At 45.8% G+C, this 19,310-nt stretch overlaps 1 protein-coding gene across 1 annotated transcript in view; it reads left to right on the top strand.

The window, feature by feature from the left end:
- The window catches only part of LOC126335755 (limulus clotting factor C-like), a 119,188-nt gene that overhangs the window by 62,631 nt on the left and 37,247 nt on the right, over positions 1 to 19,310 (top strand). The window contains exons 4-5 of the mRNA XM_049999212.1: positions 8,398 to 8,574; positions 14,777 to 14,933. Of these exons, the coding sequence (XP_049855169.1) occupies positions 8,398 to 8,574; positions 14,777 to 14,933 (334 nt within the window). The remainder of the gene's footprint in view (positions 1 to 8,397; positions 8,575 to 14,776; positions 14,934 to 19,310) is intronic.

The following is a 19,310-nucleotide window of genomic DNA, read 5'->3' as shown; positions in this document are numbered from 1 at the left end:
CAGTCTCAAAGTTTACTAAAGGTCTTACCGTTACAGAGTGTATTTAAAGCGAAGCTATCTTGCATCCTCATAGTGGCGCTACAAGCGCCACTCTTATGCGACAGATGATGATGTTTGTTTTGGTTTGTGGGGCGTTCAACCACACGGTTATCAGCGCCTGTACAAATTCCTAACCTTTGCTCAGTCCAATCTCGCCACTTTCAGGAATGATGAGGAAATGACGAGGACAACACAAACACCCAGTCATCTCGAGGCAGGTGAAAATCCCTGACTCCGCTGGGAATCAAACCCAGGACCCCGTGTTCGGGAGGCGAGAACGCGGCCGCGAGACCACGAGCTGCGGACTATGCGACAGAAGTGCAATCTGAGTAGACATCATCTTTCAAATGAATAAATACGCTTACCTACTTTCATTTGTGTCGCACAACTCCGTCATGGTTTTATGATATTTTTCCCGTCAGTGTATTAGTGCATTTCATTGCCAGTTGATGTAAAAAAATTGTAAATTTGTGGTAAAATCTTATGGGACCAAATTGCTTAGGTCATCGGTCCCTAACCTTACACACTACTTAATCTAACTTACGCTATGGACAACACACACACTCATGCCCGAGGGAGGATTCGAACCTCCGGCGGGGGGAGCCGTGTGCACCGTGCAGGGCGCCCCAGACCGCGCTGCTACCCCGCGCTGCCAGTTGATGTGTGGCTCGTGTGTGGGCATTACTTGACTCTTTATTTTCACAGCGCGTGCGTGCTCACAGAGCATTTGTTGCTCTTCAGTAACTCACTGTTGCACTATGCTTAACAAAACATGCCCAAAATATCTTCTGCTAACAGTATCCCAGGTGACTCATTCTTCGTGTCCCTTTGGGTCTCTATGTTTATGGTCCCTAACAGAACTCTGGACCATCGAGTGGGGTCTGTCCTAGCTGACACTGTTGAGCAACAATTGCGGAGGTGCTTCTTGCAAGTAGAATAGCGATTGGAGAGGGATGTCTTATCTGGCAAGACGTATGTTTTTCTTGTTTGTGTCCTGCCTTTATACATACAGACGAAACTTTATTAAGGGCTGATGGATACAATGTTTTAATTCATATGGGGGGAATTGTCTGCAAGTGGTACGTGCCAGAAATTATCTTTCGTTTAATGGCAATATCAGGATTTATCGATAATTGCCTTGTACTTAAAAGTTAAGGCCTTAGAGGACATTAATAAAATCCTAAAGAAATCAAATAAAGAATTATTACAATTCGACTGGGAATGTAGCACAGTCCCAAATGACAAAAACATCTTTCCGAAAATTTTCTTTAAATGCAAGTAAATTAGTACTTAAGTAACCTGAGCAGTGACTTATCGGGCTGAATACTAATGAGTAGCCTACGTTAAAGTAAACTGCGGAGTACTAGACAGACACAAAATGACCAAAATAACGCTTAACAAAATTTTCGTTAAGGCACGTTAAATAAGACTTCAGCAACCTAAACGCGATTTGTCAGCTGAAATGCTAATGATTACTCACCTTTAAATTATATTCTGGAATACTACACAGCAGCTAAATGACGAAAATAGCTCTTAATAAAATTTTCTTTACGCCTGGATAAGTAGTACTTCAGGTACCTCAGCAGTGTTTATCAGCTTAAATACTAATGAGCAGTTACTGTTGGATAAAACTGTGGACTACAACATAGAAGCAAAATGACAATAATAACTTAATAAAATTTTCGTTAAGACAGTTTAAATTGTACTTCGACAATATCAGTAGTGATTTATAATGAGTCACTATTAAATTACCAAAACAACACATAGCGCGAAAAGGAAATAATAAAAATTATTAAAAGGAATATTTGTTTAAGTGAGTTTTCATTAATTGCGAAAAATCAGTTGATTTCGGGAGTAATTTATCGCGTTACTTACTGCTGAGTAATTACAGCGAAATCGCTAAATACGACGGGGCACCAAAATGCCAGTAACAGATTTTCAACAATTTTTATAAAAATCGTGAAATTCTTAGAAATAACCTTGGGGCATACAATACATATGGTCAGACGTTCACTAGATCTCCTTACTATAAAAATTAAGATGAGCCAACAGCTCCTTGAGGTTTTGCATACTCTCATTACGCCTGGACGAAGGGAACTTCCATGGCGACTCGACCAGTCCCTCGCAAAACAAGTGCAATGGTAAGTTCCTTTAACACTGGCCTCTTCTACAATAGGTAAACCACCATTAGGTACACTGATCAGCGAAAACATTGTGACCATTGCTCACCGCGACGTTGGAAGCCGCCTGGTGGCGTTGCGGACACATGACGTGGTAACAAAAGTATGTAAGAGGAGCAGACACTGACGGGGGATCACCCTAGCGAGGATATGGGGTGCAAATGGGGAAATCCATTTAGATTAGCGACTTTGCCAAAGGACAGATTATTATTACGCAGAACGTGTGAACGTGTATCTCGAATACGGTGAAGCTGGTCGAATGTTCACGTGCTACTGCCGTGAGCATGTACGGAAGGAGGTAGGACAGTGAAACCACCACTAGGCGCTAAATGGTTGGACGTCTATGACTCTTCACAGAAAGTTTGGTTCGGAGGCTTGTCTGCTCTGTAAAGTAGGATAGTGGCATCTCTGTCGAAATAACACAATGCTGATGGACACACAAGTGTTTCGGAGCTCACCGTTCAAAAAAATTGTTCAAATGGCTCTGAGCACTATTGGACTTAAAATCTGTGGTCATCAGTCCCCTAGAACTTAGAACTACTTAAACCTAACTAACCTAACGACATCACACACATCCATATCTACATCTACATCTACATCCGTACTCCGCAAGCCACCTGACGGTGTGTGGCGGAGGGTACCCTGAGTACCTCTATCGGTTCTCCCTTCTATTCCAGTCTCGTATTGTACGTGGAAAGAAGGATTGTCGGTATGCTTCTGTGTGGGCTCTAATCTCTCTGATTTTATCCTCATGGTCTCTTCGCGAGATATACGTAGGAGGGAGCAATATACTGCTTGACTCTTCGGTGAAGGTATGTTCTCGAAACTTTAACAAAAGCCCGTACCGAGCTACTGAGCGTCTCTCCTGCAGAGTCTTCCACTGGAGTTTATCTATCATCTCCGTAACGCTTTCGCAATTACTAAATGATCCTGTAACGAAGCGCGCTGCTCTCCGTTGGATCTTCTCTATCTCTTCTATCAACCCTACCTGGTGCGGATCCCACACTGCTGAGCAGTATTCAAGCATTGGGCGAACAAGCGTACTGTAACCTACTTCCTTTGTTGTCGGATTGCATTTCCTTAGGATTCTTCCAATGAATCTCAGTCTGGCATCTGCTTTACCGACGATCAACTTCATATGATCATTCCATTTTAAATCACTCCTAATGCGTACTCCCAGATAATTTATGGAATTAACTGCTTCCAGTTGCTGACCTGCTATTTTGTAGCTAAATGATAAGGGACCTATCTTTCTATGTATTCGCATCACATTACACTTCGCTACATTGAGATTCAATTGCCATTCCGTGCACCATGCGTCAATTCGCTGCAGATCCTCCTGCATTTCAGTACAATTTTCCATTGTTGCAACCTTTCGATACACCACAGCATCATCTGCAAAAAGCCTCAGTGAACTTCCGATGTCATCCACCAGGTCATTTATGTATATTGTGAATAGCAACGGTCCTATGACACTCCCCTGCTGCACACCTGAAATCACTCTTACTTCGGAAGACTTCTCTCCATTGAGAATGACGTGCTGCGTTCCATACCCGAGGCAGGAGTCGAACCTGCGACCGTAGCGATCGCGCGGTTCCAGGCTGAAGCGCCTAGAACCGCACGGCCACACCGGCCGGCGCACACCGTTCGCCGTACATTATTGAATACGGAGCTCCGCAGCAGACCGCCCCTTCCCGTTCGCATGTTGACTCCCGGGTCGACTTACGCTTGCGCACCACATTGGGTCTATCTGATTGGCTACTGATGATGCCATCATGCCTATATAAGCAAGAAACCGTAGCAGCCGCGTTGTTCACCGCAACGGCGCGATCACCGTGGGGCCGTTTGACCCCACGATCTTCCCTGCACGGGGACAGCCCGACGTGCTCGACATTGCCCTTCTGAAGGGCATCGGGCACTTCGCGACCGCTGAGACGCGGAACGCTCTCTCCTCCGACCACGTACCAGTCATCTTTGGCCTCGACGTGGCCGGAACTTCTCTTCCAGACAGCCGTCCGAGCTATCGCAGGCTCGACGCCGAGCGCTTTCGGATGAAAGCGCTCGAACTGCTCGAGGACGCGCCAAACCCCACCGTGGTAGGGGCAGACGCCGCCCTAGCATTCTTCACCCGAAGAATACTCCGAGCAGCTGAGGAAGCCACGCCGAGACGTCGCCAGGGAACACGAGACTTCTCGCGACAGCTACCGCGCCCTATATTGGACGCGATCACTGAGAAGAACCGACTGTTTCGTGAATGGCAGCTCACTCGCCTACCAGACACGAAGCGCCGATTAAACCGCATGAGACGGGAAATCAAGGCAGCAGTCGAGCATCACCGGAACCAGGAATGGGAAGACCTTGTGTCTACCCTCAATCCTGAGGATGGCAGTGCATGGAGGGTGGTAAAGTCCTTCCTACGCCGGCGACAGCGAATACCGCCTTTACAGGTCGGGAACGACTTCGCCAGCGACCCCGACGCGAAAGCCAGCGTCCTGGCTGACGCCTTTGCAGCCAACTTTACACCGGTGGCCGACGTCATCGACGACGACCACATGCGGCGAGTCCACGAGCAACTGCCAACCTTCCGCGGCGCAAGGGAGGAAGGCGACGTTATCGAGCCGATAACGGAGGAGGAAGTTGCGGTGCAACTTCGCTCGCTGAACCCCAAGAAGGCCGGAGGCAGCGACGGCGTCACAAACCTCCTGCTGAAGAACCTTCCACCGGGCCTACACCGGCAACTTGCCGATGTTTTCAACGAGATTCTCCGATCGGGTGACTACCCCTCTGCGTGGAAACACGCGGAGGTCGTGGCCATCCTGAAATCTGGCAAGGACCCACGCCAGGCATCGAGCTACCGACCCATCAGCCTACTCCCGTCCCTCTCGAAAGTTTTCGAGAGGCTGTACGCGAGAAGACTGATGCGACACGTCACCCAGGAGGGCATCATCCCGGACGAGCAGTTCGGATTCCGAGAAGAGCATGCCACTTCCCACCAGCTGTTGCGGGTGGTAGAACCGGCCATGAGGGCACTGGAGACAAGGGAATTCCTTGGCGCAGTGTTCCTCGACGTCTCCCGAGCGTTTGACTCGGTGTGGCACGACGGTCTCGAGTTCAAACTCTTTGAGCAAGGGATACCGACGTCTCACATGACGTTGCTGCGGTCGTACCTGTCCGAACGGACCTTCCACGTGAGGGCTGACGACGGTACGTCCACAGACCGGCAGATACGTGCAGGAGTGCCGCAGGGGTCGGTTCTCGGCCCCTCGCTGTACTCCCTGTACACTGCAGACGCGCCGAAAGTGGCAGGAGTCGAACTGGCGCTGTATGCTGATGATACAGCCCTGTTCACGCGCAGCATGAATGCCCAGGTGCTGAGAAACCGCCTCCAACGCGGGTGTGACGCCTTGGGCTCATGGGCAACAAAGTGGCGGTTGAAATTCAACGCCACAAAGAGCCAGGCAGTCGTCTTCACTCGAAGACTTCTGCCGCCAGGGCTTACGCCGCTCGAAATCCTGGGAGAACCCATCCCATGGAGTGGGACGGCAAAATACCTAGGGGTTACCCTAGACCGCAGGCTCACCTGGAAGCATCACATCCGTGATGTGAAAGGGAGAGCAGTTGGACGCCTCCGCGCCCTGTATCCACTGCTAAACCCGCAGTCAACTTTGCCACCGCAACACGGCATCACGCTTTACCTAGCATTGGTCCGCCCACTGTTAGAGTATGCGGCCGTGGTCTGGGGGAAAGCCGCAGATGCTCACATTGTGACTCTGCAACGGATACAGAACCGCGCCCTGAAGACTGCTATGCATCTTCCAAGGCGCTTTTCGACGCGCCAACTCCACGAGGACACCGGAATCCTGCCTCTTCGAGAAAGGTTCCGCGCCATCGCCAGGAAATTCTACGAGAGGACAGAACACTCCCGTAACCGGCTCATCCGTGGACTGGGCCAACAACCACATCACAGGCCAAGCACGCGCTGGCCTGACCTGCTGAGGGATTAAGTTTTACTAATCCCCCAGCAGAGTGTGTTACTTTTCTCTTACAGGTCACACCAGCATGGAAAAATCAACAAGTGTGTTAATATATTTTTCTTCTCTCTTCCACAGGAACCGCAGGAATGACAAATCTGTCTAGACTGCACCATTCTCGAGCCAAGGATCGGCTCGTCTTTACAGCGTCAGCGTCAGCGTCAGCCCCGGCAGACAGTGAACTCCTGACGACGGTGGCGGAGATGGTCATCGAAAGCTCGAGGATTTTATTCGAATTGACGCGGCTTGAAAACCGAGAACGTTTTATTCGAGTCTGCCGTCGCGAAAGACTCCGAGGACACAGTATAGAAGTCCGTGTCTCGGAGCCAGAACCATGCTACACTGGTTTGAGGAACATTATAGTGAACTCACGTTAATGTCTCCGCCACCAAATTCGCCTGATGCAAATCCTATGGAAACCATCTGGGTCGCAATCGGGCGCCATCACCTCGTAGGCAGTTCAGCGGCCCGTTATTTACGCGAATTACATGACCTGTGCGTAGAAATCTAATGCTGCTGTGTCGTCCGAGCGTCTTTTTCGGGGCAAAAGCACCAAAGGCGCAAAGATGTGAGTTTGTGCCAGTGCCACAGAGACTCGCCATTTGCACGAGTTCCAACAGCGCCACGAGCGGCGCTGAGGATGAAGATATCGACTTCGCCTCGGCCAACTGCCAGCCGAGTACAATCCGCCATTGTTCGGAAGACAATGGACAGAAGCCTAATGGGAATATAGAAGAGCAGCTCTCGCCCACTTGGTTATAGATCATCGTCCTGACTTCGACAGGGAACTCTTAGAAGTGAACAGATAGTTGTTGTAAATTGCATTTGCTGTGTACTGTGAAGTTTACGTACGATTATTTGCACTTAGCCATTGAGGGCTTTTTTGTGTAATATTACATGCAGTTTTGAAGACTTCATTATCCAACAAGTCACAAAGATAAGCAAAACTTTTTAACTCATTTGTGTGACTTTGTTACTAATCTGTTGGAGGGTTGTAAAATCTTCGTTCTTCTATCCTGTTACCTGACGCTGAGGCATAGCAGTGTATTAGTGGCAGGGAGAAATTATCTTAGCAGTGTACTGCACCAGAAGCCGTTTCATTTACTCACAGACTCGGCCTACCGTAACAACAGTGGCAACTCGGTCTCCACAGCAATGACGACGAGGCCTTTGCAAAACTGGCGACGAAGACTTACAAAAAATACCACATGCCTCCACTAACCTACCACCAAAACTGTCGGAGCCGCGCGACCGCTACGGTCGCACGTTCGAATCCCGCCTCGGGCATGGATGTGTATGATGTCCTTATGTTAGTTAGGTTTAAGTAGTTCTAAGTTCTAGGGGACTGATGACCATAGATGTTAAATCCCATAGTGCTCAGAGCCATTTGAACCATTTTGCACCTGATACGCTGAATCAGAACAAGCTATTAAGCTGGTGGTCATAATGTTTTGGTTCACCTGTGTACAAGGCAAATATTCAGTCTGAAACAATAATATAACTGAAACTTTTGGGGAGCCCATGGATGCAGCTAATGAACATTGAAGGAGAAACAGAATTAAATAGTGCATTCTTTTCCAAAGTTGAAACTCATCCACTGACGAAAGACTATGAGCGTTCATCTTTTCAGAGAATTAAATTCAGAGTCAACAGTCACTTTGAGCCAGACAAGAACTGTTCGAACCTTCCGGCAACGGAGAAAATTTTCGCATTCCGGGAAAACGTCAATTATTCAGTTTTTGCTCACCAAAAGGTTGCTCCCGGCGCCACAGTTTCCGTATGGGCAACGAAGGCAGGCCAATATAAATTAGCTTTGGATCCTTCCCTGCTGAAGTTAAGATCCCTTCTATTTTCTCAGCGGCTACCCTGACATTCCGTATACACACTCGCCGCGCCACCCTAGCTTCCTCGTTCACGCTGCACAACCAGCTCGAGGAAAAAAGCCCAACTCCCTGTAGCGCCTCGTCCCAGCTCTCACAAGGCGACCCACTTTTCAAAACCGCTCACGCTGCCCCCTTTCAGGAGACCTGAGAAATTCCCTGTAGTTGCCGATCGGCAAAGATAACCGAGCATTAATAGATCGAGGTACGAACTCGCACAGCTCGTTAAAGTCAGTGGTCGCCTAATGCTTGATCATTGCACTCCAGGTGCAGGATCTGATTCTGCCGCCGACGTACCAGGACCAGGAGGGACACTACGCGTCTGACCTGGCGCTCGTGGTGCTGGCCGCGCCCGCCAACTTTTCGGCGGCCGTGCAGCCCGTCTGCATAGACTGGGAGCTGCGCCACATGGACCGGCAACTCGCCCCGGGCAGCATCGGACAGGTAAACAACAATGGTCACGACCTATATGGTTTTAAGTACAACTGGAGTAACCCAATCCACTGAAAGTTTCTTCTTCAAGAAGGGACATTCTGGAAAGAAATTCTTTTCAAATTGCATTGTATACTGTTAACTACGCGGTATTATTTTGCAGATGAACGTTTCTAAGCTCACCGGGCAACAAATTAGTCACTCTTAGAGATAACCTTTCAAGCATCATTTGATACCGTGTAATTCCACTCCTGGACTCGATAACCGCCTGGATTCCGTTAGTTGTGCGGGGACTTCGTATCCTGGTTAGGCCAATGACTGAAGATTTGGTCATACAGTTCCACCAAATTGTGGGGATTCTGATGCTGGCGTCTTAGCCCCTGTTCCGTCATGTCCCTCCGATTTTCTGTGGAGTTCCGTTGGGGTACTTTTGCAGGCCAATCAAGACGTAACAGTTGTTTTGAAAATAAACCGCCTTTTCTCGCTGCACTGAAATTTATTTCTCCCAAACGCGTTTGCCTTGTTTTTACTCTAAAGCATCTTCAGTGGGCTTTAGAACGATAGAGTTTTGTTTTGATATGCGTTGTTTTTAGATTATCAAACAGTTCACGTCGCCTTTTTTATGCAAATAAGTAATCACTTAAATTCTGTTGGCATCTGCGTTTCCTCTCATCTGCTCTGGAGGTCGCACTAGCAGTTCATTCCCGTAATGTACGCACATTTTTATATTCCGAACTTTTTCTTCACACTGTTCACTGCATTTACCTTTATTTTTGTGGTGCAATATTAGTCTTCTACCACTAGTTATAGATATTTGTTCGAAAACAGTGATTTTGAAGATGTAAGTATTGTGAGTTCACTATGTGTTTCCCCCTGTTTGGTTTGTTTACCTACATGTTGCGAGCCTAACAAAATATATGTTGAAAACTAACGTCTATCCATGATTTTTATAGACTAGGTCATAGTCTGACATGAACTAGAGATGTCACTTCCACGAATCTCCTAGCGTGTAAAAACGAAGAACGATGCTAAGTTGATGGCCAAAACACAACGTAGAGAGCGAATATTCAGCTGCTAGTAATGTGAGTTCAAATCAGCTGCTAAGAACAAAACCAAAATCTTCTTAAACAACAACAGTGCACACAGAAAGGAAAAATCAATGTCCTGGTCCGGAAAGCGAGGTACACTATGTGATCAAAAGTATCCGTACACCTGGCTGAAATTGCCTTACAAGTTGGTGGCGCCCTCCATCGGCAACGCTGGAATTAAATCTGTTGGCCCACCCTTGGTCCTGATGACAGTTTTCACTATCGCAGGCGTACGTTTAATCACGTGTTGAAAGGTTTGTTGGGGAACGGCAGCCCATTCTTCACGGAGTGCTGCACTGAGGAGAGGTATCGATATCTGCCGGTGAGACCTGGCACGGAGTCGGCGTTGCAAAACATCCCAAAGGTGTTCTATAGGATTCAGGTCAGGACTCTGTGTCGGCCACTCCATTACAGGCATGTTATTGTCGTGTAACCACTCTGCCACAAGTCGTGCATAATGAGCAGGTGCTCAATCGTGGTGAAAGATGCAGTCGCCATACCCGAATTGCTCTTCAACAGTGGGAAGGTGCTTAAAACATCTATATAGGTCTGTGCTACGATAGTATCACACAAAACAACAAAGGGTGTAGGCCCCTTCCATGTAAAACACTACCATACTATAACAGCGCCGCCTCCGATTTTTGCTATTGGCACTTCACACACAGGCAGATGACGTTCACCACACCCTACCATCGGACTGCCACATTGTGTACCGTGATTCGTTACTCCACACAACGTTCTTCCACTGTTTAGTAGTCCAATATATACGTTCCTTACACCAAGCGAGGCGTCGTCTGGCATTTATCGGCGTGATGTGTGGCTAATGAACAGCCGCTCGACCATGAAGTCCAAGTTTTCTACCTCCCGATTAACTCTCATAGTACTTGCAGTGGATTCCTGTGTGATGGTCTGGATAGATGTCTGACTATTACACATTACGACTCTCTTCAACTGTCGGCGGTCTCTGTCAGTCAACAGACGAGGTCGGCCTGTACGCTTTTGTGCTGTACCTCTTGCTTCACTATCACATCGGAAATAGTGGACCTAGCGATGTTTAGGAGTGTAGAAATCTCTCTTAGAGACTTATGACACAAGTGACACTAAATCACCTGACCACGTTCGAAGTCCGTGAGTTCCGCGGATCGCCCCATTCTGCTCTCTCACGATGTCTAATGGGTTCTGAGGTCGCTGATGTGCAGTACCTGGCAGTAGGTGGCAGCACAATGCATCTAATATGAAAAAGTATGTTTTTGGGGGTGTTCTGGTAGTTTTGACCATTAGTGTATTTTCTGGTTTCAGCATAAGTGGTGTTCATTGGCGAGGTTAAAACTGCCGACACATCAGCTGGGTTGGTTGGCTCTTATTCGCTGTTGCGGACCTACGGCCATCCAATGTGACATGTTGCCGCTATCCCCGGGATCTCGGTCGCCAGGAGCGGAACTCTCTGCTTGACAAATACGCAAGCTGATCAAAAGTATTAGGACACGCCTATCCAATGCGGACTTGACCACTAGATGTCACGAGAGGCGAATCCGCCTGTATAAAAGGAGGTGGCGGTAGAGAAGCAGTAAGAGCACAATGGGTAGCTTAGGAGAGTTCAGTGACTTCGAGAGTGAACGGATATCATCTGAATAACAATACACCATTGTCATTTCGTACCTTCTAAAGCTGTCGACTGTTTGTGAAGCCATTTATTGTGAAGTGGAAACGGGGATTAACAACCACAACTAAACCGAAACCAGGCAGCCCTAATGTACAGCCGGTCGGTGGGACCGAACGGGTATAGGCGCTACAGTCTGGAAACGCGAGACCGCTACGGTCGCAAGTTCGAATCCTGCCTCGGGCATGGATGTGTGAGATGTCCTTAGGTTAGTTAGGTTTAAGTAGTTCTAAGTTCTAGGGGACTAATGACCTCAGAAGTTAAGTCCCATAGTGCTCAGAGCCATTTGAATCTAATGTACAGACGGACAGGAACCATCGATCACTGTGGAGGGTGAAACTTCCTGGCAATTTAAAGCTGTGTGCCGCACCGAGACTCGAACTCGGGACCTTTGCCTTTCGCGGGCAAGTGCTCCACCGACGACACATAAACCCCCTCACAGCTTTACTCCCGGCAGTGCCTCGTCTCCCACCTTCCAGACTTCAAAGTAGGTCTCCTGAGAAACTTGTAAGGAAGTAAGGAATGTGAAATGCGTGAAAATTTCATTCAGAACTGAGGAGGGTGGTTGTAACAAATGTCATGAAATCAGCGGAATGCGTCACTCGTGAACTCCAAAGTGCTACCAGCAATCCAAATAGTACCATGAATGTGTGTAGGGGATTTAAAAAAAGTGGGGTACGACGGCCGAGCAGATAAGGCAGTACTAAACGACGGTTGAGGGGGTGTAAAGAGCGTCGCTACTGGTTGGTGGACGGCTGGGTATAGTGATTTGGAATGATGAATCATGCTGTATCCTGTGGCAGTCGGATGGAGGAGTCTGATTTCGGTTAATGCCTCGCGAACGTTACCTGCCCTCATGTTTAGTGCCAACAATGATGCTGGAAGGAGGTGCTGTTACGGTATGGGGGTATTTTTCGCTGTTAGCGTGTGGTCGCCTTATTGTGGCCAAGAAAACGCCAAATGTGAAAGGACATGAACAATTTTTTTTACAGAATTTTGTCTATGTACAGTAGATGAACAGTATGTATCAGCATAACAATACACCCTGTCATAAAACAGCATCTGTGAGGCAATGATGTTTCTGAATTGGTCTAGCATACCTAGTGTCCCCACCTGAACCCATGGAACACTTCTGGGATGGGCTAGGAAGTCGAGTTCGCTCCAAACACCCAGCGTTCAACATAACTAAATTCTCTGGTTTCGACTGTTGAAGAAGAATGGGCTGACATTCCATTACAGACATTCAGAATGAAATTTTCACTCTGGAGCGGAGTGTGCCCTAATATGAAACTTCCTGGCTGATTAAAACTGTGTACCGGACCGAGACTCGAACTCGGGGCAAGTGCTCTACCAACTGAGCTACCCAAGCACGACTCACGACCCCTCCTCACGGCTTCAATTCTGCTAATACCTCGTCTCCTACCTTACAATCTTCACAGAAGGCCTTCCGCAGAAGCTGTGACGACGGGTCGTGGGTCGTGCTTGGGTAGCTCAGTTGGTAGAACACTTGCCCACGAAACGCAAAGGTCCCGAGTTTGAGTCTCGGTCCAGCACACAGTTTTAATCTGCCAGGCAGTTTCATATCAGCCCAGGAATGATGTTCAGGCTGTGCGATTCTGGATTTTCGGTGTGCGTGTTTTAACTGATGATTTATTGAGAAAAAGCATAAATTCCAACGCAGAGATTCAGAAATTGCAATCAGAATTAGGTGCTTTGTATTAAAAAATGGAAGCAGCCACGAAAATACGTTGGAATGTCATAGGAGTTTCATAAATGAAAAATAACAGACTTGTTTTCATAATTTGGGAACATAGATCATGTTACTACTTGAAAAAGCGTTACTATGGAAGAAGATACCAATTTTTAATCAGTCAACGGTTGATGACAAAGGTTTGTGCATGGAATCGATCATTTGAGAAATAAAGATTCTAAATGTGCAGTTGAGACGCGAAGAGACGGGAATATAGCGAATATGAAATTCAACAGTTCACTAAATTGTGAAGTTATGCACTTACAATGTAAATTTATACCACAAATGTATCTCAAAATAGCTAAAAAGGAAGAAAAGAAAAATACACTACTAATTCAAAGCTAGTAATTTTACTCACATTTCCGTCATTAACTCACTGTGGAAAATAGCAGGCAACAGTTGTCTCTGAAACTTTCACTGAAGAGTATTTTCAGTCCTATGGTGAGGCATTAGCTGACAACGTAATTAAGTCCGAGAACAATCAGAAGTACATTCATTTACTTGAAAACATTCTAGAAAGAGACTTCTTGTATTTATCTTACAGGCACATGAGAAAAATTAAGATTAAAATAAAAAATAAAGGAATGTAAAGAAAACGGAAAGGCGATTGTTTCCGAAGAACTTTTGCATTGCTGTCAACAATGAAGTGGCATAGTAATTATTTTCTTGTTGAGTATTTCTTTTCGTATGCAGAGGATGAATCGAAGCTAATATACAGTCCGTCTGTAGTTCTACTTTCTCATATATTTTTACTATAATATTATGAAAACAGCCGCTGCATTGGGATCAGGCTTCCAAAATTGTAGAATTTCGGAATCCTTTCCAGGGATTTTCGGAATTAGAATACTGTGTTTGCTCATTTTGAAACCTTAATTTACTGGTCCTATTTGGGTTGGTTGTTGTTTCACAGTGTAGAAGTTTCTTAAATTATTCGAGGAGAATTTCGCAGTTTTCCTCACTCAGTGTTCCCAGGAATTCGTCTTACTTTCGAAGACAAAGGATTATGATGAGGAGGGGGGGGAGGTGGGTGATATTGGGCGGCGGGGAGGGGTGTCCTGTAGCCCTTGAATCCACTTTTTAAAAGGGGACTTATTTCTCTGGAAATTTTTATCTACCTTGTTCAGCAATCTCTCTCCGTATTTCCGCTTTTCATTGCGGAATTTGAAACTTCCTGGCAGATTAAAACTGTGTGCCAGACCGAGACTCGAACTCGGGACCTTTGCCTTTCGCAGGCAAGTGCTCTACCATCCGAGCTACCGAAACACGACTCACGGCCCGTCCTCACAGCTTTACTTATGCCGTACCTCGTCTCCTACCTTCCAAACTTTACAGAAGCTCTCCGCAGTACCCTTTCTTTCAGGAGTGCTAGTTCTGCATGGTTCGCAGGAGAACTTCTGTAAAGTTTGGAAGGTAGGAGACGAGGTACTGCAGAAGTAAAGCTGTGAGGAGGGGGTGTGAGTCGTGCTTCGGTAGCTCAGTTGGTAGAGCACTTGCCCGCGAAAGGCAAAGGTCCCGAGTTCTAGTCTCGGTCCGGCACACAGTTTTAATCTGCCAGGAAGTTTCATATCAGCGCAAACTCCGCTGCCAAGTGGAAATTTCATTCTGATTGAGGAATTTGTTTAGTGATTGCAGTATTATTATTAATGATATGTTTTTCTAGTGAAGTATACATACAAAACACTACCTCGTAGACTCAGGAAAAAGGCTACGTTTCAGGCAGCTGGGTGGGGTATGAACGAGTACGACGATTTCGCTGACACGCTGCACGTCGTCGATATGCCAGTCATCGACGACAGACGCTGCATCGAGGAACAAGAGCGAGACTTCAGAAAGTACGTGCGTTATACCACGTTCTGCGCCGGTTACCGTAATGGTAAGCTTACAATGAGTATGATAAATAAATAACGCTGTTCCTGCGTTACTTAGTGCTTGTAGCTAGAAAGTATTTCTTTCCTTGAGTAAGTGCTGTGTCTAAATTACTAAAGAGAATGTGTTGTTCCTTGCCACCACCACAAGTCAGCTAGACCAATTCGGGAAACGCCACATTGATCACTTGACAATGGAAGCTTTGCACGTTTCATGTCTGCTGTTGTTTTCTGCAGTCACATCTAACGTAATTTTTTACGACATTTCTTTTTCTCTTTCATCCAACTAGACTATGTAAGGGGGCCACCAGTGAAATTTGTTAGTGTAGGTTGCCTACATTCAGGGGCAAGCATACATTCAGAGGCAAACCTGTTGTTCTCTTTTAATCAACAGGTCTTTATCCTATTGTTCTGCTACGAGGATTAGACACCCTGGCGATAATCCATCCCTTTGGATTGACGGATCCATTGTTAGGTTAAGTGGTTTTCCAAGAAATCCCCTCTCATCTGGGGACGATTGGAGTGATAGGAAATCAGATGTTATCAACACATTCAGTGCAAACACCCATCACTTTGAATCTTCTCTCGTGCAACACACACACACACACACACACACACACACACACACACACACACCTGTTGCGCTCACTCAGCACACAGGTCATTTCGCCAGCCCTTGCTACTGTAGGCAAGATCAGACAAATTGGCACATTCTTTGTATCTGTCACAGGCTGAGTTAATCCATTACTTCTGGTTGCCGACTCCTCGTGACTGCCACTGCACCCAGCTGTGGTGCATTGCAGCTGCAGCTCGGACGTATACAGTAGCTCTAAACGATTCAACCACGACTTAGACCCACCAGTTGAAAAAATCCACTTTACCCAATCTGAGGCAGCGATGTTGTTGACCACACCTCGAATTTTTCATATGAAATGTAGATTACCTCCTTTTATACCAGTCATTTTCAAAGGCAGAAGAAATTGGGGCATACATACTTTTTACATCACTGAAGTATCGTACATATTGGTAAAATCCTGTAATAGTATGGCATAGGCTAAATGTCCTGTAAGTATATTCTCATCAGGTAGGAAAAAATCTTTTCATATCTGTTACATCTCAAGATTGGGATATTAAACTAATTTTTGGCTCATGATGGAGTGCTAAGATCTACCACCGTCACATGATTTTTCATCTCTCTCTCAAAGTAACCAAATGTGTCATAATACATGAATTCTCTTAAGGTAATAGCACAGAGAAGATGGAAGTATAGGGTTTATACTGTGTATCACTTTATAAATTCGGTAATACATCTGATTTTATTACGATGGTTGTCTCTCTCTATATAGGTGGAAGATTGAAATATCAATACGCTCGGTTACCGTTCCAAGTCAAGAATCATTTCCATACTACCCTAGCCATCGCTTCCACTCACCAGGCGCCATGTCACTGATATCAAATTGATAGACTAATTGCCGGCCGGAGTGGATGTGTGGCTCTGGGCGCTACAGTCTGGAACCGAGCGACCGCTACGGTCGCAGGTTCGAATCCTGCCTCGGGCATGGATGTGTGTGATGTCCTTAGGTTAGTTAGGTTTAATTCGTTCTAAGTTCTAGATGACTGATGACCTCAGAAGTTAAGTCGCATAGTGCTCAGAGCCATTTGAACCATTTGATAGACTAATTAATGAAATTGATCATGTGAGTCACTTTGGATGGTGAGTAATTTTTGTTTTCAGTGGTAGGATTACACTCACCACGTAGTTCAAATGGGAAGACCAAGTCCACTTCAAGGCACACTACTGAGAACCGACATATGAAGCTGACCGTAGAAGGATTCTACTGTCAACAACATACTTCTCGCTTAAGACCCGCAGTATTAAAAACATGATCATGGCAACCATATTACTGCATAAAAAGCGGTCTTGGTTCCACAGGCACACACAAGAGTCGCCAATAGCATTATATTGCGTTGGAGCCTATGGCGACATCTTTCAATGGTTACAGCCACTAGTGTCACTCTCACATTTCTAAACCAGTCATCTTTTTTGAACTTTTCTGCTGCAGTAAAACTCCAGTACGGATTTTTGAACGGTCCCTCTGATCTTGTAACCGATCCTCACACTGTCCTCACAGTCCCTGCAGATTTGTCTACGTGATCATTCAAATTTAAGTCAGAAGTGAGTAGAAATTAGAGAGCGCTATATCTAAGATCTTCTGCATCCCATGGAGAAACAGAGAGGCTGAGTTAATTCGATAGGACCATGCCTTGGCAAGTGGAACATGTTATCGTAACACTGCCAATCGTGTACGATGTGTAAGGCCAGCACCAAACGAAGTTTTCTCTCTCCTGCAACACGAGGCAGTAGAAAAGGCAGTGCAAACAATTATGCGAACTGAAAGGAGGATAAGGATTAAACTACATACAGGTTCTGAAGTCAAAAGAGATTTGCGTCTCTCAGGGTACAGTCATGCCAGTCACCCAAACATTCTCTCCTTCCTCATTATTTCTTACCATTCAACAAAGAAAAACTGTGAACTATAAAAACTCTGCTAACGTCACCCGGTAGAGAACTTGATAAGTTATTATCGTGTCCCTTTCTTTGGATATATAAAAAACAAATACCATCTGCATGCCAGCATCGAGCATATTTAGTAATCCTATTAGATATACAGGTATTGGGTCATTGGAGCAGGTGGCTTATGATCGAAGTCGCTTCCATAGACCAGTGTAAAATTTAGTCACCTGTACTGTAGGAGGATCATATCTATCAGTTGCAAGAGAGGGTCCTTGTGTTGTTGTTTGATACATTGATTTTTCTGTTGTAACATGTCCATGTAGTATATGCCTACAGTTACATACACCACCATATACATCTTGTTTATTTCACCATGATTTAGAGCCCTGTGTGAGGTTCTACACTGACATTAACATGTCTCTATCGATTGGCTCTCACAGAAAATTGGGTATCACAAGGTGTAAATTATGCTGCTGCTGCTTCCACAACACATAGAGGATGATTGAAATAAAAGACAGAGACGATGTTCCTTACTGATAAAAAAATGCAGAAGACATTGCGACATATGGAAACTGGAAGAGTTTTGCGGCATTGTGGAGCGTGTGCAAACAGTTGCCCAATGGTGGTTGATGACCTCTACATTTAAAGTCATCTTTCACAGCGATGTGATAGCAGATGACAGTGTTGCTTTTTGTTTGTCCCTTCATACTGCAGTCATGTATGCGATCACTGATTCAGTGCAGCTATCTTCGAAAGATGTTGCTCCCACTAAGACTCTCTGTCCATCTCAAACAAGTGATGTTAGTCAGTCATTATGTGGTTATCAACAAGAGTGCCAGTGGACAGATGGGATGGAAAAGACGCTATCAGTGTACTGTAATAAGCACCAAAGTTGATAGTATGATCAATTTTAGCAATTCTATCAGTTTTTTCGTAATGTCAACACCGACCAGAGACGTTGCAGCTCGTTTCCCAAGTTCTGTATCATTGTTAAACCACCCTTCCACTACTTTGCGCACCATATACTATATTGCTAAAGCCCATAGATGTTTGTCTGCAAGGCTTTGGCTATGTTTATGTTTGCTGTGAAGTTCCCTTTGCTTCCGCAGCAGTTTTCTAACTCGGTTGTTGTACCACGGTGGCTCTTTTCCATCTCTTACGATCTTGCTTGGCACATACTCATCTAACGCATATTGTACCATGGTTTTGAACTTTGTCCACTGATCCTCAACACTATCTGCACTTGAGACAAAACTTTTGTGTTGAGCCGTCAGGTACTCTGTAATCTGCTTTTTGTCACTTTTGCTAAACAGAAAAATCTTCCTACCTTTTTTAATATTTCTATTTACGGCTGAAATCATCGACGCAGTAACCGCTTTATGATCGCTGATTCCCTGTTCTGCATTAACTGATTCAAATAGTTCGGGTCTGTTTGTCACCAGAAGGTCTAATATATTATCGCCACGAGTCGGTTTTCTGTTTAACTGCTCAAGGTAGTTTTCAGATAAAGCACTTAAAAATATTTCACTGGATTCTTTGTCCCTGCCACCCGTTATGAACGTTTGAGTCTCCCAGTCTATATCCGGCAAATTAAAATCTCCACCCAGAACTATAACATGGTGGGGAAATCTACTCGAAATATTTTCCAAATTATTCTTCAGGTGCTGAGCCACAACAGCTGCTGAGCCCGGGGGCCTATAGAGACATCCAATTACCATGTCTGAGCCTGCTTTAACCGTGACCTTCACCCAAATCATTTCACAATTCGAATCTCCGTCAATTTCCTTCGATACTATTGCACTTCTTATCGCTATAAACACGCCTCCCCCTTCACTGTCCAGCCTATCTCTGCGGTATACATTCCAATCAG

This window comes from Schistocerca gregaria, chromosome 2, assembly GCF_023897955.1.
Source record: "Schistocerca gregaria isolate iqSchGreg1 chromosome 2, iqSchGreg1.2, whole genome shotgun sequence".
NCBI classification, from domain to species: domain Eukaryota; kingdom Metazoa; phylum Arthropoda; class Insecta; order Orthoptera; family Acrididae; genus Schistocerca; species Schistocerca gregaria.
The sequence above is the reverse complement of the archived record's forward strand: the minus strand, read 5'-3'. Positions and strand labels throughout refer to the sequence as shown.